This window comes from Blennius ocellaris (assembly GCF_963422515.1).
Source record: "Blennius ocellaris genome assembly, chromosome: 21".
Taxonomy (NCBI): domain Eukaryota; kingdom Metazoa; phylum Chordata; class Actinopteri; order Blenniiformes; family Blenniidae; genus Blennius; species Blennius ocellaris.
In genome coordinates, this window is record NC_137670.1 from 11608829 (window position 1) to 11633136 (window position 24308).

Genomic DNA, 24308 nt, shown 5'->3' on the forward strand with positions numbered 1-24308 from the left:
ACATGTAGTCAGAAATCTGGTCCTCTGCCCCAATGAGTCACGTCTCAGCAATAAAAATAATATCGGTTTTTATCTCTTTTCATGCAGGGGCGGGGGGTGAGTGGGCATTGGTATGAGGATGAACGGCTCCAGTGGTTCATTCTAGTTAAAAAAAACAACAACAAAAAAACAGACAAAAGCAAAGAACATTTCTATCAATGCACACATGCACAAACCCACTGACACACTCTGAGGCTTCCCCGGAGCAGGGATTGGACGAGAAATATTGAGAGCGCGCGCAAGGCTTTCCCACCCCTCCACAGACGTTGTACCACCAGTAGCTCAGGACGTGTGGTGGGATATGAGAGCAGGGCGTCGATGATGACTGACCACCTGGACTCTTAGATCCCTCACGGAAGGCTTGCTATCTTTCAAGTCCACCTCTGCCCAATACGGCCGACTTGTATCCACCAGGACCTCGGGATGGATTCAAGGCTCTTAAATGGAGCGGGGATCCCGACGGTGGACCCCACCACCCGCGCACCCTGGAATATCAGCTCCATCAACTCGCCTCGGCTCATGGAACTGTCTCCAGTCTCCACAACTGTAAGTGGCCTCCTCCGAGAACATATATAATTTTTTTTGTTTTTGAATGCTTGGAAGACTTCGCTTTGCTGCGAGCGGGGAGTTTCTGTGCGCTGCAGCGATGCGTAAATGCAGCAAACTCCGATCCACCTCAACCACCACAGCTGGAAAACGGGGGGTGGGTGGGTGGGTGGGTGGGTGGGTGTGGTGTGGGGGTGGGTCGTTATTTAAATTTTTTGTGAATTGCACCGTCGGATCGTTCCCAACCAAATGATGACTGTGTGTGGATGTCGGTGAGGGAGACGGTAACTCTGTGAATGAATGAACCGCGCCACACTCCGCTGCGCATCTGCGCTCCGCTCATTCAGCACCAGACCTGAATGAGTGCGGGAGTCCAAATCCCGTCGTCTCTGCTGCTTTTTCATCATGTTTTATGAAGACAGTTGATCGTTGCAGTTGGAATAATCATGCGTAGATTTTTATTTATTTATTTTTTTGCGCGTGTGTGCGCAAACCGGTTCTTTGATTTGTCATTATTCGTGCGTCAACTTCAGCCTTCATGGAGTCTTTATGGGGAGTTTGGGAAAACATCCGCTCCTGTCATTGGGAATGCTTAAACAACCCAGGGAATATGTGTTGACTTTTATGGTAGTCATTCAAAACATTGTTAAAATGTGTGTAATAAAAACGATTAAATGAAAGCCATATCCTCACTTTGTCTCAAGAGGGATCTAAATTTGGATTTTTACAGCAGCTCATGTGAAAATCATATTTCCATCTTAAAACAAACCCTTTCTCTGCCTGAAAATGTCTTTATTCCGATTTAAAGTGACATAAGCAGGTCAGTTTAAACTCCAGCCCATCTTTCTGGTGCCCCAATACTTTATTTTAAGTCCAACGTGCGTGTTTGATAATTCCTTGTGACAGAGAAAGGTGAGTCTATCTCTGTCTGCCTCTTTGTGTGAGAGGGGGATTAGTTCAGCCAAAGCCTTTTGGGAATGTGGGGGATCGTTCTTGCAGATGTGTAGAGGTGTCTTCACCCCTGTCCATGTTGAATAATAGCAGGAGAACAAAAGACTCATCTCTTACTGCCCTGGAGGAGCACAACCACGAATAAGTGTGATATGAGGAAGAAAAAGCTGTTTAAAAGGCAGAGAAACATATGGGTGCACCGCTACTGTGAATGGAGTTCAACAAGTGCAAATGGTTCAGTTCGGAGTCTGTCTTTGAAGCTGAGACCTGCAGGCCCAAGTCATTGGAGCTTGTGTGGTGTGGTGTCCAGGGTGGAAGTGCTGGGAAAGCTGATAGCATGGAGGCGCCTGAGGGCAGCTTCTGCGAAGACATATGGGATCTTCCACTTTGGAATAAGACTGGTTTTCATTTTAAAACTCTCCAGATTTCCTCTGGAGCACTCATTCCCTTTACTGTCGCATTATAATTTGTAATATCTGCACGGTAATTAAACATGTGGTTCTGTCTTTATGAACGTATTTGCATAGGACCGTGTAGGGGTGTGTCAGCCCTGCGGTCTGAGACAGTGGGTGGCCCTTTGAGGGTCCTGCAAGGTTGATTAGACATTGATGGTAAATAAAGGAGTTTTCCTTTGAATTTTTCAGACAGCCGCTCCTCTGCCGACACACTGATAAGCTGGTTCGGCTTTGTGAGGCGTGGAAGTTTGGTGCAGCTAATTCATCTTTCATCCGTGCTGTTAATTCACTGAGTCGCTTCAGAAAATGAGTGACAAACAATACAAGCAGTTGCTGATCGGCTGAGTGACAGAACGTGATTGATATGAGGCATAGTAAAACTGTAAGACGATACAAACACAAACAAAAAAAGGTTTCAATTGAACCAAGAGGTAATCAAATCTTCATACATTAATCTATTCTGATGTTAATTTGTCGGTTTCGGAGAACAGGGTTTATCCAACCATGCAGCTTGTAACAATTTAACACCTGTCGTCAATCTTGAAGGAAGCTTCACTTTATCCTGTCCGGCCATTTCTTCAATTACAATATTCAGCTAACAGCAGCCCTCTACTCATGTGTTGTTTTTTTACCTGCTTTACCCAGAAATCCTTCACCAGACGTGATCATGCACAATCCCATGCTGAACATGCAAACGCCACACAGTTAAGCCCAATCACTGCGGGGCGAACCACTGCACTGCAATCAGTTGTTATCTGTAGTGATGCCACAGGTTTGACTGTGGTATATAATGTCCCACACATTGTTCAAAACAGTGTTAGGCAAGCGTTATTAAAAAAAAAAAAAACATCTTTTGGTACCTAGCATATCATAAAAAACGCTGATGGCATTATGATTCCACTGGAAAATATATAGCTTAACAAACAGAAAGCACGGGAAATAATTTGGTTTTTCACCCTCCAACCAACCTGCACCAAGAATCTCAGCTTCTTATTGTTCAGAATAATATTTATTGCTCAATAACAGGATATCTGAGTGACGACAGGCTCCCAAAAATAAGCCGCGTCAATAAAGAAAATGTCCATCCTAAATGAGTCGTTGCACTGATTGTAGTAATTCTGTGTTTTCCCTTCAGAGGAAACCCCTCTTGGTGATGTTTATTAAATTTGTCTCAGCTGGTCCAGGGTAATGTTGCACACATATGTTGCCAACAAAACAAAGTCCCACCAATTACAGTACACGGGCCCTTCTGTTTGTTTACATGGTTTTGTGCATGTATTTAATTCAAATCCAATTACTGGATGTCCTCTGGTCTTTGTCTTCTTATGCACTTGTTTGTTGGTGTTTTTTTAATTTCTAATCTTCACTTTTCTCTCTCACTCCATTTGTTTGCCTGTTTGCATGTTGCTCTGCATAAAACAACCACTAATCTATTTACATTTGTATTACTTGCTCTCTACTTGCCAGGTAAAAAAAAAAAAAAACAACTACCTGGCAACAGTCCGTAAAGACTGAAAGATATTAAGTATGGGAAGATTTTATCACCTGCTATTTCCAGATTTAAAATCCATGCCACACCGCTCGATGTGGCGCCCTTTCTGCGTCCTTGCCATGTGATTGTCAGTAATCTTTCCCGAGCTGGTTGAACCGAGACATCAGAGGTGGAAGGAGGAGGCGATCCAGAGATTTAGTCAGCGGAAGAAAAGACGTGAAGAAAGGAATTAATCACGGAAGGAGATCAACAGAGGTAGTGAAGGAAACCTGGCTGGAGGATGTTCGGGCCGGGAGGGGAGGGTGGAGGTTTACTGGTGACAGTGGATGTCAGACCTGATCTCAGAGTGTTTACATTCCGCACAAATACTCTCCACATCTGCATCTGTCCCCCTTTCAGGAAACACATCCTCGCGACCTTTTCACTCAGTTACTTACGTAACCACTCCATCACTTGTCAGAGCTCTGGTGAAATGACCTCCGTTCAGCAAGAGGAGAATGTGACTCTGCAGGAAAGTAGGACTTCTGAAGCAGATGTGGGACACACACACACGCACACACACACACACACACACACACACACACACACACACACACACACACACACACACGCACACGCACACGCACACGCACACGCACACACACACACACACACACACACACACACACACACACACACACACACACACACACACACACACACACACGTTTCTATGCAGCACACAGGATTAATGAATGGAGTGTATGTGCTCAAGCTGAAGAGGTGATCCTGTGCGTTAGTGGGCAGGTGGGTATGCCTCTGCCTGAAAGTAACAGGGAAAATCGAGAAAGCATGTGAGGATTTCTTGTATGAATTCTGGCGGGGAGCCGTGTGCTCTCAGGTGCAGCCGCTCTTTTCAAGGAAATGGAAATATCCTTCTGTCAAGAGAAAGAACTCTCATTCTCAGAAAATGCTGTCTTTTCGGGTTTTTTAAAAACCAGCCTACGCAAACACTTTATTTGGGATTGATGTGCCTTTTATTCGTTTTTTTCTCAGTTTAATCGTCACAATTAGCAGTTGTTTAATGAACAACACATGCATATCTTCTGCTTCCTTTGACCCTCAGGAGCACTGAACCTTCCTTTAGCTATTTATTGTGCAGTTTATATGAAGTAGGTAGATTATTTCGAATGTCAGGAATCTATCTTAGACTTTGCTGGATGTAAAGGGCCGATGTTTCCTCAGATGTTTCCTTTTTCTCTCTTAGTGGACGAACAATTCAACACTTTCCAAGTGCATCATCAAAGGAATTTACATTCATTTATTCAACGTCTGATTCCATCCCATCTTTATTTCTATAGCACTTAACATACAAAAATAATGCAGCACAAAGATCTGCATAGAATGACTTCACTACTACTTCACTAACTCCTTGTGTTAATTTATTCCAGATTTCATGGTAAATGGACTTCACATAAATTCAGTGTACGTTTCACATTTTCACTCAATCAAGTAGGCTTTACACTGTTTGTCACACTCACCAATTCACTCACGCAGAAACCAGAACGGCTGCCTTCAGGGATTCAGTGTCTCTTTGACATATGGACATGGCAAGAGGAAGAAATGAAGCACAAGGCTTTTCCAACTCAGCCACATATATTTAGCGTGCATTAGCTTCATCTGCTCGTGGCGATAAGATCTGAAGAACCCAGTGTTCCGTCATGTTCAATTATTATTTTCCTTTCCCACCCTTAATTCTGGAAAAATGTGTCCACTCCACTTTTCAAGACTACTGAAGTTTTCTGCCGTTAAAAGACATTTCTTTTACTGTGATTCTGTCATGAATCAATGGGAAACCCAAAAGCAGAAGAAGACCTGACAGATTGACAATTGGAGCAATACGTTTATACGGCTTGATATTGTGATATAAATGCTATCTGTGAATATATTGTGTTGATTTTGTTTTGTTTTGTTTTGTTTTTTTCATTTTTTAAATGTTGGTAGGGTTCTACAGTCCCAAGCCACCCATTTCCAACAGTGGACGTACCAGATCACGCTCACTACACCATCGGTGTTGTCATCCTGGCTGTCGGGATCACAGGCATGCTGGGAAACTTCCTCGTCATATACGCCTTTTGCAGGTAACTCCTTTGTTTTTGGGGTTAAGATTTCACATGTGCACAGTGAGTTATGGCTCGATGGATTAAATCGACTGTTGTGACATCGAGTGGCCATTAACAAATATTACGAGAGCAAAGGTCAAAGGTAAAAGCATCATAGTCCAGGTAAGCACAAGGTGAGGGTCTTTGGAATGGTCAAGATCCGGACTTTGACTTTAATTGTGTTTTAAAAGCCAATTTTTCACACAGATATGAATCTTGCAATGCAACTGAAAGTTGAAATTTGATAAGTCACAAAAAAGTGTGAGTCATGATTCACTTTTAATAGTTAAACTGTTGAACTTTGCTTGAACCATTTAATATGTAGTTTTTATGAAACATTTAAATGAAAAGAAAAGTTGTGGAGTTTGAATGTAAAAATGCATAGCCCTGGATATTGCCAGTTGATAAAGTTTGGTAACCATGGATTCAATGTGACATGACTGAGTGAGCTAATTTTATATAAGGAAAGGAAAAAAAAAGAGATTTTATAGTGAAACAAACATAAAACGTAGACAATAAGTACAGGATGAAACTAAAATGGATGATGGCAGGACTGACTTATTCTCAAAATATTTGAAAAGGTTTTCGTGCCTCTTGCGTGCAGGAGCCGGAGTTTACGGACCCCGTCCAACATCTTCATCATTAACCTGGCGGTCACAGACTTCCTCATGTGTCTCACCCAGACACCCATCTTCTTCATCACAAGCATGCACAAACATTGGATCTTTGGAAAGAAAGGTAAGACGTGCACACGCACTTTGTTTAAGCAACTTTTCAACTCAGAAAAACCACAAGTTGCACGGTTTTGTAATGGTACCAGTTATTAGTTCCTAATGCAACCGCTAACGGAGCGCAGTCTCCTAATCTTTTTTTTTTTTCCACGCTCATTTACATGTGAATGCACGCACACAGGTTATTAACATTTATGCACGCACACTTTCAATTCCACGAGGACGCGTATCTTTGACCGACCCTTTCGACCGTGACGTACAACTCAATAGAGATTCTGCACACACACCGACACACCTACAATCCTCTTTCATTGCTTTTAACCACAATGGGAAAAAGGAGCAGAGAGTACTTACCCAGCAGTATCCTAATTCCATCGATCATAAGTGGCGCGTAAGAATGGCATGTTTTACCAATGTGCATTTGAAGGTGGGTTTACTCCAGTGCATACCATCCATCAGTGCACAGCCTATGGGGAGCTGACGTAGAGAAGCGATAAAAGAGGTTCCACACTCGGCTGATCAAACACTGATAGTCGGTGCGCTGTGTTTTCCTTCAGGAGTTGTCCTGACCTTGATGAAGGCAGCCAATTGCTGTCAGATCTGCAGCTCCAGTCTCAATGTTGCTTGCTGCAAGAACACCCTCACCTTTTTTACTAAGCGCTGCCGTCCGCCCTGACCAATGATCCTTCTCAGAACACTCAGACAAAGCAAGGAACATAAGATTACAAAGCAAGACCACCTGTTATATGTTGTTTGACCTCTCTTCTTGCTTTTGCAACTCAGACTATACCAAGCGCCGATTGCTTCAGTATCACTTTTTCTTTTCCATTGAACACTTAGTTTACATTTGCTTGTTTTCTTGATTCCCTGATGCAGAAACACAAGCTTATTACAACAAATGCAGCATCATCAATCCATCCGTCCATCTTCTATAGTGTTTAATCCTGTGCAGGGTCGGGGGGCGCTGAGGACAATCCAAGAGACACACTGGACAGGCTGTCAGGTCATCACAGGACAAACCCACAGAGACAGACACACATTCACACATTCACACCGAGGGGGAATTTAAGGTTGCCAATTAACCTCAAATGCATGTTATAGAATATGTAGTATATATAATATAAACATGGAATTTATTTGCTGTTGGGATATGTAAAAAATGTTTTTGTTAAAATTTCTAAAACATCGAGAAAAATGGCAGGAGAATTGCAACATTTTGGTGTCTTTTCACTCATTCAGTAAATATCACCAGTGTAGATTAGTGTCTCAGTTATAAGTATTCATTATAAGCTTAGTTTAATACTTGTTACCTGTGCAGTTTGGGTTTCAGAAACTAATTTTTTTGTTGTTGTTGTTCTCCACTGAATCAGAGGTAACGTTCACTACATTGTACTTTAATATCAAAGAAAAAGTTATTATCCTGGAAGGCCTCTATGTACACCAGCGGTGCCTGCAGGGAGCAAGATAAATGAATTGAATCAAGCGATTCTTAAAGCATTTACAGTAAGAGGAACAGCTTGCTATGGCAATAGACGGATAATCTGAATCTGAGTAATGTTTTACCTCTTCTGGAATAAGAAAAATCAGAAAAGTATTTCATACATAAGCTCAGAGAACTTAAGCTATGATCAAAGATATCAACACAGTTGTTGGTTAAAAGAGAAAGCCTGCCTTTAGTTGTGATCCTACCATTTGAGTTGATGTGTTGCATGTTCCAGAGTCCTTTCCTCTTGCTGCAAAATGATCTGCTGAGTTCAAAAAGGTACATAAGTACATTAAAAAGACTGTGTTTGAGGAATCATCTCTTTGTTATCAGACTGTTTCTTGGCAAGGAATACTATGATACGATTATACTGTTGGATTGGTTTTGAGTTATCTTTTCATTGGTAGATTATTTGTACGAACTGTTTGACAGTAGCAGAGCAGAATTTGCCAATTTTTCTATGGCGAAATCCACATAATGCATGCTTTTGCATGTTCCTTACAAAACATCCAGGATTTCCATTTGCACTTCAAGACATTCCCGAGAATCATTCCTAAAACAAAGAACTGTGGATAAGGAACTGTGATGTTACAACGAAATGTCCCTGGACTTTAACATAATTTAGTATCCTGACGTTTTTATGACTCAGCCTGGACTTAATTAGCTTCAGTACCATAAATGTCAAATACACGCACACATCCAGGAATTGTGAGATACAGTACATTTGATAGCCTGAGCAGTATTTGTTTGGGTTCCTTCACTAAGGTGACACGCTTCAGATTGCGTCTTGTGCTGTGGTTACGAGAAGTGTGAAGGGCTGGTGGTGACGGAACAATAAGAGCCTGGAGGGGAAGCAGCTGATGTGTGTGTGTGTGTGTGTGTGTGTGTGTGTGTGTGTGTGTGTGTGTGTGTGTGTGTGTGTGTGTGTGTGTGTGTGTGTGTGTGTGTGTGTGTGTGTGTGTGTGTGTGTGTGTGTGTGTGCATCAATCTCTGAAGAAATCCATGTGCATCATGTTAACATGCATCAGCGGTACTCCAGTAGGGTCAATAAATAAATTATGTTTACACACACTTTACTTCTTCTGGTGTCTTTCACCTTACCTTCAAATTTCCATCTGTTTTTTTTGTTTAATCTTTCAACTCTTTCCGTTACATATTCTCACTCATCCTTAAAGGTGTGATGTGTGTGTTTCTTCTTCTTCTTCTTCTTCTTCTTATTTTGAACTTCAACACACACTGTTGGAGAGGACGTGGATCAAAGTCAGAAATCCATCAACTTTTTATTGAGCAATGTATTGCTCCAGTGTATTGCCTCAGTATTACTTCTGAAGCACAGTGATTGAATCAAAGAAGTGTTGTAAACTGTGAGGCCTCACATCAACAGCCACGTTAAACACATGCAAATGATGGGATTACTTTTCATTTGCTTCAGTCGTGAATGTTCAAAGTATAGACCGATCTGTGATGTCTCTATCTGCTTTTGTTCAGAATCTTTTCCTCGGCTGACTTTTTCCACTTCAAAATCAGTGCCCATCAATGCAATTCAGTTAATGGCTTGTGGCCGCGTTGACATGCTAGTAAACGCTTTTATCAGGCAAGTCACCATATCTGGTAATTATGCGACCATGTCTTGTAATAAATCAGTAATTGCACATTTGTGTCAATCAAATGATACACAATTTAAATGTGATGCTTAACAATGAGATAAGTGCTGCTGCTGGTTTCACCTAATTGATGTATCTACATTGAAAACACAATATATAAATTATAAGCATGTTTAAACATATGCCCCATGTTTTATCTTAATGAATGCCACATGGGTACATACAAACACGGCATGCACTTTGTCTCTGTCTACAATTCATGGGGATCATTTGCAGGTAAATGTCTCTCTAGGACCATAAAGTGATCTGCACAGCACAGTTTCCACTTTCAGGTGTTTATCTTGAAGCGCTCGGCCAGTGATACCACAAACAAACCTTTCTTGTGTGCCGCTGCCTCTTCTCCCCAGGTTGTGAGATGTACGCCTTCTGCGGCGCCCTGTTCGGTATCTGCAGCATGATGACACTGATGGTGATCGCGGTGGACCGTTACATCGTGATCACCAGGCCTCTGGCCTCTCTCGGGGTCATGTCTCGCAAGAAAGCTCTCAGCATCGTGGCTGCGGCCTGGGTCTACTCCATGGGCTGGAGCCTTCCCCCCTTCTTCGGTTGGAGTAAGTCGAGTCTTTATTCATCAGCCTGATTCCTCCTGAGGGTTTTTAGTTTCTTGAGCTCGGCCTCAACATGTCTTTCCCTCTGTTTTTGGTTGTGTCTGCATGTCAGACTCATGGTGAGAAGTTAACAGCAAAGGGAAATACATCCCACATTTCTTTTCCTTCACCCACAGGAGAAAACACATCACATAAAATCTGATTTCAGAGGGAAGTCCACTCATTTGTTTTATACAGCACAGCGATGTTTGAAAAGGAGCCGGAGTCATGTTCTGGTGGGAGATTTCAGGCTTTCCTTTTCGGGTTGCGCTCCCAAATGGAAGTGATTGCCGGTGTTACAAATTCAGCATCTGTTAGGTCAGTCCTCTTATCTACTTCAAATCACAAAACACATCATTTAAAGTGATGCAGCTCAGCGGACACAGCTCCTCACTTTATAAAACTCGGGACACCAGTCCACACAGGGCTTAACCTTAACCACGGGGGATCAGTGAGTCCAACATATGAGCCATAACCTGTGTCATTAATCCTGCAGAAAAGCCTGATGGATTCCCTATATATGCATGGAGAGTGAGGATGAGAGTAACAGACAGAAATCTGAACAGCAAGTAAAAAAATAAGCGTAGAGAAACAAGCTATGAGTATTTTTACAATATGAACTTTTAATAATAAAATGCATACAATCACATACTGCTTCAACTGCACTCGTCCTGAAAAAGTGGCCATTGAAGGATATTCCCACAGGTTACTTTGGATTTTTGGATGGGTATTCAACATTTCTGATAACTGAGCCCATATATGGAGAGCTTGTTACTTCAGTGAATCTGCTCTGTCACCAGGGTAATCTGGATTCCTTTCAGCCATGAGGCGAAAAGCTCTCCTTTTCACAAACATCACAAACACTAGATGCCTTCAACCCAAGGTCAAATTTTCTTTTTTCTCTGCTTTTCTTAAAGTTATGTGTTTTGTTTAGCTTCTTTTTCATTTGCTTTTACAATGGCCCAATCATGTCTGTTCTATACAAAGACGCAAATGAATTGCAGACGTTTCTGCATTTTCAAGATCTTTCTTTCGTGTTTTTCTTGCGTTTGTGTGTTATAATGTATGTCTGTGGTGGACGTTGAGAGCTTTGCACATTCTTCCAATGCATGTATGGAGCCAATCGGACTCGACGCTTCAGTCCCTTTGTTGAGTCAGAACACCTGATGTTGGCATGGGAATGGAGATGGTCGCCAGGAAAGAAAAAGGAGCTTCCCATTGGTTCTCTTTATACCTATCTGTGTTTTTGAACACTGCAAAATGCCAAATGATTGTGAGTCGGAAGCAATGATGGTTGTAGCAGTAGGAGTGCAGGACTCAGCGGTGACACCTGTTACAGCAGGTAAACCCCTCTCAGCTTCTGATCCTTCAGTCTCATCTTCACAACTCACCTCTGCTCCAACACTGAGGCCAGCTGTTTCTGCACTTGGCCGTGACGCCATGTTGTACCATCCGTGAGAGAAGCTTATCGTGCATCCTGATAGGATGTGCTTTATTGATCCTGGAGATTGACGCAATGAACAGTTTGGGTCTCCTCCAAGCCATTGTTTTAAGTTCTGGCGGGTGGGTAGGTTATTGTGCGTGCCTCTTTTGATGAAAGTCATTCCAGGTCCTTCCATCTTTGTTTCTCCAGCTGAGTTTCTTCGTCACTATATTTTCCCAGGAAGTCCATTGGCCTGTTTGGCAATGGACGCAGCTTTTGTAAACTGTGCTGCCTGTTTTTGTCTTCTTTTTCCTTTCATGTCAATATGTCTCCTCTGCACTGGTTTTGCTTTTCCCCATTGGGGATTGCTTGGAATGAACCTGAAGCCAGTTCTCCCTAGCTGAACTTGGCCAACTACTTCTGTAAATATGGGTATCTTATGAATACTCCCTGTATATATCCCACATATTTGCCATGTCATAGATTAGCAATGTGTATCCTGCCTACGTAGTTAGCTGCAATCTAATAAACATCCACCCTAATGGCTTGGTTATGCTTTAAATATGCAGGAAAAAATTAAAACTTTGTCAACATAACTGCTTTTATACTTTTATGTGGCAATCAGTTTTGCAGAAACGGAAAAACAGGAGTATTCAATAAAAAAGAATGGTCTAATTTATTCTATGACAGAGTAATCGATGCAACCTGACACTAAGCAAGAAAAAAAAGAAGAAAGAAACTCGTACACAATAAGGGCAGCCAACGTATTTTCACCTGATGACAAAAACATGTTTTTCTTCACTAACAATGAATGCCTTAATGGAAATCTCTGAAGAAGATAATTACATAAAAAAAAAAAAAAAGGTGCTGTTTGCGTTGGATTTTTTTTCCATTTGTAATTCTATTATACTGGAACACACAAGTCTAAACATTTTGACACTTTGTTTATCATCGTAACAGTAAAACTAAGTGACAGGAGATACAATGGGGCAAGTTTAGCAACTTGTGTTGCAGATGACAAACATATCACAGGATGTGAGTGAATCATGTAGATTCTACACATCCTCTACATTGTAGAAGATGTGTCAATAAAAACTACAGTAAGAAATTGCCAAGTTGTAAATAATGAAATATGAGATGTTGCACAGTTTTCTACTTTCCCTACATATTTTATGGTTAGCAAATGTTTCATGATTGTGTACATGTTTTATTTTTGTTTTTCAGCGAGTGCCCAAAAAATGGGTTCCGGCATTTACCTTATTATCTGGCATTACAGTAACGAATGATACTGTATAATGTGCAGCATCATTACAGTGCAGGCTGTGTAATTCAGTACTTCGCTTTACACAATTAGTGATGTTTTTCTTTCTATTTATATACATCTCATATAATAGGCCTTTCCTTACCACTTTGGTGTCGACAGCGATTCACCTTGTTAGAAGCTCGGCCCTGTTTTGTATCTATTCGAACAGAAACGCCGCTGCTCACAAGCTGGTCACGGCTCTTTCTTCTGTCTGTCACCTTGCATCGTGTCTGTCGCAGTGACTGCCTTCCACTAAGAAACCTCTGGAGGCTTTGAACCTCCAGAGGCACAAAAACCCAAAGTAACATGTAATAAAAGTGACTTATAGCTTCCTTCCGTGTCTGGAGAAAAGGTGAGGGAGTGTATCCTCAGAGCTCAGAGTCGATGTGTGTAGTTAGAGGTGTGCTAATGTATAAGTGGAGACAGTGAAGTGTGTGTGTGTCTTCCTGTGTTTTCTTTGTGGACTTTAAGTGGAACAAGGGATGCGTTCTCATACAGAATAACCACGTGGTGTGCATAACAAAAACAATGAGAGGGCTCCAAGTGCACTTGAAGCCCATTTTATTATATACGGAAGCCTGCATTTGTCAGGTGGTGTTACATATACGTGAGAAATGCACATGTTAATCACCCTTTCTTTTCTTCAGAAGGCAATTATGTTGCTATAAAAATTTGAATAGGCATTTATTGTCCCAAAGGAGAGACTCTTGTGCGCACGGGCTGCTAGTCAGTGTCTCAGTTTTCTTGTGCAGCTGTGTTTTCTGTGTGTGAAGTGCATGAGTAGCAAGTCTTTAGGCTTCAGGTTAACTATTTGCACATTCAATGCACAAAAATGAGCAAAATAAACAGTAAAAAAGGCTTCTTGATTTCAATGTGAATATCACACAAGTGAGATCTTAAAGGATGTAAGATGGCCGATTGCCCACAATGGGTTCCAAAGCAAAGCCTCACCACAGCTGCACACTGTGTACAAATTGAAAAAAAAAAAGAAATCTTACAAGGATTGATATCTGGTGCAAAAAGGTTTCTACTGAAGGAATGTTGATGTTTTTTCCACTTCATTTTTCAATATGTGACATATCAGCAGCGAGAAGTGTATTGAGGAACATACCTGCAGCTGAAGGGAACAATTTTTTTTTTTTTTTTTTAAAGGCGGCTGTCAGTCGACACTGGAGCAGGATAATAGACCTCCAAACTCTTTACAAATCCATATTACTTCAATAAATCTGTCTTTGTTGATAGCACTTTTCATGCAGTGGTAAGACACAAAAAGCAAGGACAAGAAATCAGTGAAAATGAGATGAGGTTAAAAGAAAAAAAACTGAAAAAGTATCACAAAAAAAGAGGATTAATCCTTCCATTTTCCATCTTCTGTACTGCTTTATCCAGCTGAATGTCACAGGAGGTTAAGTGAAGGCAGGTTACATTCTGAACAGGTCACCAGTGCTTCACTGAGAGACAAACAGTCACATATTCACACTCACGGGCTTTTTAGAGTAACTCATTTACCTCAAATGCAAATCTTTTCACTGTGTCAATAAATAAGAGCGCCCAGAAAAATGTAACACAGGCAGAACATGCAAACCAAACACAGAGACGATAATATGAATACTTTACTCCGGAAGAGGATAATCTTGCTATGACATGAAAGCACGAACTACAAGAGATAAGTGGTATAAAAACCCCAAAAAAACAATTGTTCTTCAGAATGTGAATCAAAGACTAAACATTATGTAAAACCAATGCGATGAGACAGACTTACTCTGAGTGTGGTTGGTGGGCTCACTAGTGTACTGCTGTGTAGCCCCTATAGTTATTAATATTCAGTTAAAAATGTTTTGATTAAAGAGTTATACTTTTTTTTTTCATTGGAACAAACGGTAACTGTCTGGACTTTTTAAGAAACGCCATGAATTCTCATCGAAACCTTTATTTTCAGGACGGAAAACAGGAAGTTTTAGTATTTGTGACTTTCAGCAGCCTTGCGATGGATAAATGCTTTAATCCTTTCACTCTAACTCTTCATCCTCCACATCAAAACAAGACATGAGACATTTTTTTTGTTACTATAAGTGCAATATTTATATAAAGGGAAATAAATCTAAGATACTGCAGATACTTGGATAATCTACTAATCTACTTTTCTTGTGCCATACACTGGTCTAATAGCTTTCATACAGATTTATCAAGCAGTAGAGTTTCGAGGTTATGAATAGATATGGCAGTAGGCGCACAAGTGTTGGGAAAACAAAGAGCGAGTAGGCGAAAGCTGTTGTGCGAGTGAAGAACAGGATGCTATACAATGACAAAATGTGACATCCTCAGTTGAATGGGACACCAAAGTGTGTTTGCTCTCCCACAGGTGCCTACGTCCCCGAGGGTCTGATGACGTCTTGTTCCTGGGACTACATGACCTTCACCCCTTCTGTCCGCTCCTACACCATGCTGCTCTTCACCTTTGTCTTCTTTATCCCTCTGTCAGTCATCATCTTCTGCTACTGCTGCATCTTCAGGGCCATCCGACGCACAACGCGGTTGGTAAACACACACACACACACACCATTTTCTCGTCTGTATCAGTGAAGACATGAATGTCAGAACTGCGCGCTGCGTTGACACGTTGTCACGTTGATGAACGGCGTGTCTGGGCTCTTCCATCGATTTCCACTAATGTCGCGCCCAACGTAAACGGCAGCGCCTCATGTTCAAACAACCTGTCAGTACCTGTGATGAAAACACCACGCTAGAGCCAAACATGTCCGCGTCAGTCAGGTTGAAAATAAACTTAGAGGAAAACGAACATAGGGATGGATTTGACTTTCATTACTGGCCCATTCAATCATTATGCTTTTATGTCACATTCATAGGAAAACCATGCACATAAACTAACAGTATTTGTGGGTTGTTGTTTTTTTATATTTCTTTATAGTAACATTGCTTCTTGGAATTTAATCTCATATTATAGCAAAGTCTGACTGTTTCCTATTTATATGGTGCCACATTTGTGTGGCTTTCAGTGTAGCCCTTGCATGTTCGTCCAGAAACATGCATGTAGGACTAGTTGCTGAACCCAAAATTATCTTAAGATACCTTTGTTTCTGTCTCTCTGTTTCTTCACTGTTGACTTGTGTTTGGATCACGTTTATTTATTTAGCCAACATCATGCACAGCGCCATAATAGCCTGGCAGCTCCCCATCATGGTGGTCATTAGTACACAAAGTCAGGCAGTAGCAGTAGCCAAGATGAGCTGTTTAGAGTCATTTCTGGACTAAAACCACTGAATAAATTCTATGTTGGAGTTTTTTTCTTAAAGAGTGCGATTGAAACTGTTGGCCAGGAGAAATTAGTCTGTATGAGACTAGCTGGAACCAGCAGGGGGGTGGTAGTGCAACTTCACTGACGCGAGCTGCTATTGAACCCAAATGAAGAAGAAGTAGGGACACAGTCATCAGGGATAAATAAGCTGCTGATAGGAGAGAGGGAAACAGTCATCGTGGATGACGAGAGCGCTGGCAAACAATGTCGATAGAACAGACGATGGCAGTAACGCAATTTTATGGATGCAAATGACCATTAAACCCAGAAGAAGAAGAAGAAGAAATATTTTAAGAGACTTTCTGTGTCCCTGCTCCTCTTCCTGACCCAAAGATGGGAAACATATATACGTTGCTCTGATGTACAAGATGCATATTTTTAAGTATCATAAAGAAGCACCCAAACAGAAATTTGCTCTCGTCAAAACACATTGTAACTTGCATGCCCACTGTGTGTGTACGTTTGTGTGACAGAGCGATAACAAAGATCAACTGTCACGGAAACAGAGACTCTGCAAAGAAGTTCCATAAAATGAAGAGTGAATGGAAAATGGCCAAAATTGCACTCATCGTCATCCTGCTGTTTGTCATCTCCTGGGCGCCTTACTCATGTGCAGCCCTCACTGCATTCGCGGGGTGAGTAGAGAGTCACCGCCTGAATCAGCACCTTTTGAGTTTGACTGAAGTCGTTTTGAGTTTGGTTTTATGACTGGAGGCATCATAAAAGTCGCCTTATCACTCTTCTTTGAGGTCACAGGGGCCGTCTAAAGCAAGTCTTTGGACGTTCCTATAAAAGTAAGCTCCCATAATTGATTACTTAGAGTGAGACATTAATCTCTCGGTTTTACTACATTTTCAGGGAAACCCTCGGCAGGAATTCAAAGAGATTTATACCCGAGGAGTTGATTCATTTTAACCCAAGAAAAATCCACATCACACATTATGTCCAGTTGAGTCTAACCAAATATATACACTGTTTGCAGATACAACTTGGTTTGTTATTGTCAGGAGCTGTGATTGTTTCACAAATCAAAATGGGAAATATAGCAGTGACACCAAAAGGCTTTTTTTTTTTTTTTTTTTTTTTACAAATCAAGATGGTCATGAGGGAATATGTTTTCCATAAATTGCAAACTTTTACAAATTACATCTTTAAACAAGAACATGATTAAAACACTGAAAGTGACTGCGACATTCATCTTGGCCAAAGTTTTCAGAGTCGGGGCCAGATGAAGAATAATCGTGAACGCTAAAACAGACCCACTAATGTCCCAGTCACATAAATGTGTCTCATTTCCTCCTGCCATTCATCTTCCTGTCACTGCCTCTGTCTTGTGTCCCCCTTCAGGTACGCTGATATGTTGACGCCCTACATGAACTCGGTCCCTGCAGTCATCGCCAAAGCGTCCGCCATCCACAACCCCATCATATACGCCATAACGCATCCTAAATACAGGTAGGACGAATCAACAAAGAGGGATGGCTGCCTCAAAGTGAAGCCAGTCAGCATCAGATTTGTATTTAAAAAAGCTGAGAAGTGTGTGAAAAGTTTGTGTTTCGTCATCTTGAGGTTATATATCAAGGAAAAAAGCTTCCTAGTATTACAACATGATTAAACATATTAATTTCTGTTTATCAGATACATTTCTTTGATTCATATTTGTATTGATTATCGCTGAAAAACTGCAGACAATTGTAATTATGACATAGATAATTGCATTGTTTTGCACAAAATTCAAAAGAGGAACATTGTACATGTTTATTTTAATTTTATTTAACATTTACAAAGAAGCAGTTGAACACATTAAAATAAGACAAACCCTCAAATAATGTTTTCCGATGACTTTATCTTTTGTTGATTGGTCCTTGGGAGACTGATTAATCAGCATTTAATTCACACTAATTACATAGTCAAATTTAACAGCACACACAAAGAACAACTTAAGCCTGGAAAAATGTCCTTTATTGTTTCAGACTTAGCATAAAGCCGATCCAAAGTCACTTTGTCTCAACATTGCGCCCTTCCTGTGCGAGGGATTTCAAAATAAAACGCCGCTAACTTGCAGTAAAGTGGTTGCTTGGGGGCATTCAATTCATGTGTAAACCCGATAATGACACCTACATACTCACGTTTATTTATCCGCAAAGGGTAAATACAGTCACTGAAGTCCAAGCCTCCAGTAAATCTCACCCTGGCAGCAGAAATAAACCCTGACAGTGATTGAAGCTACGTCACCGGCAGACGGGACCAGGCCAACTCTCTTTGAGATCACGGACAGCGTGTACTTAATTTCACGCTAAGGAGCAAATGAAACGGCAACGGTTTCAATGAAAGTCTGTGTTTCTGCCGGTGTCTCAGGTCGGCCCTCAGCAGGTACATTCCCTACCTGGGCGTGTTGCTGTGCATCACTGGCCGGGACCGCTACAGCAGCAGCAGCTTCCAGTCCACTCGCCGGTCGACCCTCACCAGCCAGTCGGAGTGCAAAGGCTCCAAGCCACGACACTCCTCCCAGTCCGACAGTGAATCAGTGAGTGTACCTCATATCTAATATGGTATGTTTCGGCAAAACGGGTTTGCATCACGAGTCGCTGAATCCGTCCGCGACCTGCTGCCCGTAGGCTCGCTTCTCAGACACGGAGGAGGACTGCTCGTCTCGGACGCCCGTCTGTCGCCAGCTGTCCGCCGATGTCAGACAGGTGCGTCACGCCAGCCAGAGGTCAAAGGTGAGAGGCTTCACCTCAGGGGAGTTTGAGAAAACCGCGGCGCACAATCCCAACGACCCGGCCTTGTGTCATCTTACACAGATCACGGTGAGTTCCCCGCTCCCGCCAACATCCTGTACCGACACGCAAGATGAATAATGCCTGAAAATCATATATTTGCAACATCATTACTTTGAGCATCTCTCAGGTGTTATCAGCCAGAGATTAAAAAACAGCGGAGGCGTAAGTCCAACATCTCTCAAAGTCATTATTTCTGATGGGAGGTTTCATATCGTGTCAAAGCTGTTCTAATTCTTCTTCCAGCTACATTTGAGAAGTGAGGTCACGTTGTTTTGCCGTCCTGTCAAAGTCAGAGACTTTGGGATTCTGTTTGGCATTTCATGGCTTACAGCCCACAGAGTTCACGTTGGCTTTAAACCTCTGAAAAAAACAGCAGGATTTCTTGGTGTGTCATTTAATGAGTTCAAGTTGCTCTGGTCCTCTGTAAATACACTGGTTATTCTGAATACTATGACGTATGACTTGCCTGATGACAGTCTTACCTTCCTATTTGCATCTTTGCTTGCCTTTTTAAAAAGACTACCTTACATTACATTGAAAGAAATAGAACCACAGAAACCGCAATATTACTTTCAAGTACTGAAATCTGAGCCATAAACATTTTAAAATCATCTCAATAGTGAAAGACTATAAAACTTGCCATTAGAAACTTGGTCGTCTCAGTTATTGGTGCACGGTTTGAATTTACTTCTGTCCCAGTGATTAATCTTTTTGGCAAATGAAAGATTACCTTTGTTTTTACTTCTTTTGTTGTATTTCATTTCTTTGATAAGAAGCAAATTAATAATTAGTTTGGGTATCTTTCAGCGCAGCCATACCCAAACTCAAGAATGCCAAAGAAAGGCAGAAAGTCAATACATATTTACAATAGGTCATACATTTATTGAACACGTTCCCTGTTCCAACTTGATTGGAAATCACTTATAACAGGCCTGTCATTACTTAGTCAGGATCATATATATATACATCTCCATTCCTTTAGAAATAATGTTCTTTCACTAGCAAATCTAACAAAAGATTCAAATATATGCCCTTTAAAATTCTTAGAAGTTTATCAGCGGCTGGCTGCCAGTGCTTGAATATGAAATAAAAATCTCATCCTATTATCTCCAAACATAAACTGTACTCAATTTGTTTCATGTTTAGTTGAACACTGTACCTCCTGTGTTTTCACAGTAAAAGATCATTGTAAGGATCAATGGTATCCATTTAAATCCATATAAACTAAAGGTTTTTATTGTTAAAAGTCAGATTTTACTTCATGTGAAACCCCTCAACCATTAGACCTTTTGAATTATGCTGGTTTTGCACTCGAGTTTCTGACAAAGATAATCCTTTAATTACACTTTTTTTGCAAGATTTCTTTTTCTTATTTTCCCAACATGGTTTAATTTCTGATTGGAAATCATAAAGATTATCTTATAACTAATAAACTACTAGACTATAAGTCTATAAAAACTTACAAGATATTTCATACTGAAAGCTCCTATGTGTTTATAATTTGACATGAAAAATATTCTGAAGTATTTTTAAATCCTGTGTTGTTGAAGATTTTAGGCTGTTCAGTCCTGAATCAAGATTTGGAATTTCTCCGTTGGCCTGTAAAAAATACACAGGAGGAGTTTTTTTTTTGTTTTGTTTGTTTTGTTTCGGTCTTACAGAAAGAATTGTGTTGGTGGGCGAGAGGAAAGAGGCGTGTCATTCTAGGACATCCAGTTTGCTGGTATAAACCTCTCTGTAATCATCTTAGTTCACAGACAAACTGCGAGAAACCTACATGCGCGCGCACACACACACACACACACACACACACACACACACACACACACACACACACACACACACACAGGGCAGGTTCATTCAGGACTCCATTACACCGGGTCCAAACTCTAATCCACTAATCTGGGACTTTCAGATTAAATCCACAGCTTGGACGATGCGGCCGCGTGTTTCGACATGTTGCATTTGTTGGCAGAGGAAAACGGCTCCTGACCTCCTTCCATCTCCTTATGGATACTGAACATTTTTTGTGTGAACGTAACTCTGAGGGTAGTTTGGTTCTACGTGGCCAAGTTCCCGTAGATGTTTTCCCATCTGGTCGGGTCGTCCTGTCAAGTCAAAGTTCGAGGTCTTTCCTGTGTTGAAAAACAGCGACGCCTCGAGCAACCGAGTTTGAAGTGTTTCCGCACTGCGACTTAAAGGCCCAGCAGTAAAGACGATCCTCTGGGTCAAACTAAATGGTTGTTTTTATGTGCGCTCTGTTCAGACTCTGACGCAGCCGGAGGACATATCCATGTCGGACATCAATCTGAAGCCAACCAGCCGTCTGCCTGCAGCTGTAAGGAACCGCCCGTCAATCATCTGTGCAGTAGACGTGTCACTGTTTTTTTTTTTTTTTTATCTCATTTTCTCTATTCTCTGACCAGTTCAACGGTCTGTGCAGGAAAGAGATCAGTCAGCTTAAGTACTGGTGCCACAGAATTCCTGAATTCACAATGCTGCTGTTAATATACCGTCTTTGTTAGTACCTGTTGATATTCATCTTGTACCGCCAAACAAGTTCAGAAATCATTTCATCTTGAATCACCATTAAAATATGTTGTTATTTCAGGAAGTTTGTCCTATGAACCAATTTCTCCTGTGATTAGCTGGTATGTTGTTCTGCACCAGAATAAGACGTGTTTTGGCTTTGGGCTGTTTTCATACTCTTTTGCACCGTTTGTGTTTGTGTATTTAATGTCCGATTGGATCAGTGACTGTCAACAAATGGAAGATCTTGTCAACATGGGTGGTTTTGAGCGATAAGCCCGCATGTTGCTTTAACTGTCTCTAGCTTTATATTTAATGGCTGAAGTTTTCTCGTGAAAGAGAAGGAGACCAAATCCATCTTAATTTGATATGAAACCTCTTACTTGAGTCTGCTTAGTTTTGTTATTCCGCAACTGGTCAACATATATAAGTAATGTAAATAAGTGTTATTATACGTGTTTCCAAAGAACTTGTGTTTAAGTGTTATTCTTGATTCAGAATTGGCTGAAGGTATGGATATGAGGATGTGAGACTCTCTTATCCTCGGTTTCCACAGACAATGTAAATGCAGGACGGCTCTCCTGGTTGCCAGATCTTACTGACAGTTTCCAGCCCAAACATAAGAGAAAACACACCCAATGAAAATGTCTGTAAAAAAAAACAAAAACAAAACGTTAAAACTGCTAGGTGTAATAACAAACATAAAAACAAGCCATCATGCAACTAAACGGCTAAACACAGACCGTTTTACAATAACAATCAGCAAAAATGTAATCAAATAGCATCATGAAATGTTTATTAATCGATGGTCTCCAACTGGCTTCATCTTTCTCAGAAATTATTTTTGAGGAAGCTGATGTTGAATTTTTAATAAACTTCATGATTATACTTGCTAAATTACTCTTACACAATCACAAGCTTTCAAAACTAATAACGTAAAAATTACACACACAAAAAAACAGCTTGTATCTCCTCACCCCATAATAAGTTTAAATAAAAAATAGCATAGCTTTAATTGTAATTAGCATAAGCTATATCAGTTATTACTTAGTTTATTTATACTGCTATTCCTTTTATTATATATGTCTTTATTTCTTTGAGTTTTTATATATGTTTTAACCTCGCTAAAACATTTCTTTAGGTAGATTCTTTTTTAGTTGTTTAAGTTTTTAAAAAGATTGATTCTGACTCATAGAATTTCAGAGTAACACCTGACTGGAGCAGATTCTCTCTCATGTTAAGATAAATGGATTTATGATCGTGTTTCTAAACTGTGGAGATCTTTACTTTTCTGCCATCTCGAGGAAACTATGTTCTCTATGTGATACCGGTAATTTAAAGAAAATCATGAAAAGAGCCCAACGTTTTATCAACACGACATGAGTCAAGCAAATCCTTTGCAATGGAAGCTATTGACGTATGAAACTTTGTGAGTTCCTTTGGGGACTGTTGAAATAGAGCCAACACCCTGTATCGGCCCATCTCATATGACATTTGTGAGGTGAATTAGTTTCTCCAAATTGGCTGTTGGTCTGAGTTTAGTTGTGTGTGTATTTACTGCCCGTTCATTGCGCGCTGTGCTTTTCTCCCGGTGTCAGCTGGGATCAGCCCGGAGCTCCGTGACTCTACTCCAGATGAATCTGGAAAATAAAAGAATTGACATAGACGCAAACTAAAAGCTCCGTCGTGCTGGACTGCACAGACAATACGCGATGTTTTTGAAGAGTCACATCTGGAAAAGAAAAAAGTGTAATTATATCCTGTGGTGCTGGAGTGTGACGATCAGGCTTGAATATCTTTGGCCACATGAAAGACTTGATATCTGTCCTGCTGCGATAAAGAAAAACATTAGTTTTGAAACACGTCACCTGTCAGAAAGACAACAAATACTTTGCGTTACTTTCGCTTTAACACGGATTTCCCACCTGTGGGAATGTGATTTAAACTTGTTTCATGCATGAGAGGATCCAAAAATGCAGAGTTGAGCAAAATGGAAATGAGACACTTCCTGTATGAAAAGTAGGAAACTTAGAAAGGTTTCTGATTATCAACACACAAACATGTAACTCTGCATTAGAGCATGCGTGTTGATGCGGAATGGTGCATTGTGGCAAATTCAGTGTTGCATGATGTGTTATAATATAATTGCAACTCATGCAAGTAACTGATTACTATTGTCATGCGGTGATTTCAGTAGTTTTGTTCGTCTTGTCTCCTGTCCTGCTCACCAAGCAGACTGTCGATTACTTTTTATGTATACAACCAAGGAGCAAACTCAGACTGCGGGAGCGCGCCATCAGCCGCAGTCTATTTCCTGTGCGCTGTGAAGGTTTTGATCTCAAGAGGTCAATCACGCTACGGAGCAGCGCTCCATCAGTGCTGTGAGAGAAAAGCCATTCATCAGTCTTGACAGATCGATGCCTCTGATCAGCTTTGACTGTTTCCCGTCCTGCACTTGGAGGTGAAGTGAAGCACAGCTGCGATCGATCCAAATCAGAGCAGACACTTGTTAAAACTTGTAATTTCGTCTCTAAAATTCTTCTGAATGCATTTTTTTTTCTTTCACCGCGCGACCGAACACCAGAAAGGTTGAGTATTTTGTCACAAATCCGTCAAACCTTCCCCTCCCTCCTCTCTGTCTGTCTCTCTCTGCCCACACAGCTGGATAACGTGACGATGGAGTCGGGGCCAAGGACAGTGTGTACCGCTGCCACAACATCCGTCATCGTCACCTCCATATCCAGCCCGTCCATTCTCCACAGCCCCCCAGGTTTACATGGCAACCTGAAATTGACCAAAGCGTACAGCCCGGTAACCAAGGAGCCCCTCGACATCGCCAGGCTGGAGACGACGGCATTACCATGA

The 24308-nt window shown here is 41.1% G+C and overlaps 1 protein-coding gene across 1 annotated transcript; it reads left to right on the top strand.

Moving 5' to 3' along the window:
* Nucleotides 1–462: 462 nt before the first annotated feature.
* LOC308145787 (melanopsin-A-like) lies at nt 463–24308 on the top strand (the record flags this gene model as incomplete). The annotated part of the gene is made up of 11 exons (XM_080517348.1): nt 463–585; nt 5467–5603; nt 6229–6362; nt 9850–10053; nt 15178–15349; nt 16605–16766; nt 17479–17586; nt 18490–18658; nt 18750–18941; nt 21181–21252; nt 24105–24308. 11 exons carry the CDS (start codon nt 463–465, stop codon nt 24306–24308), a joined length of 1677 nt encoding a protein of 558 aa, XP_080373474.1.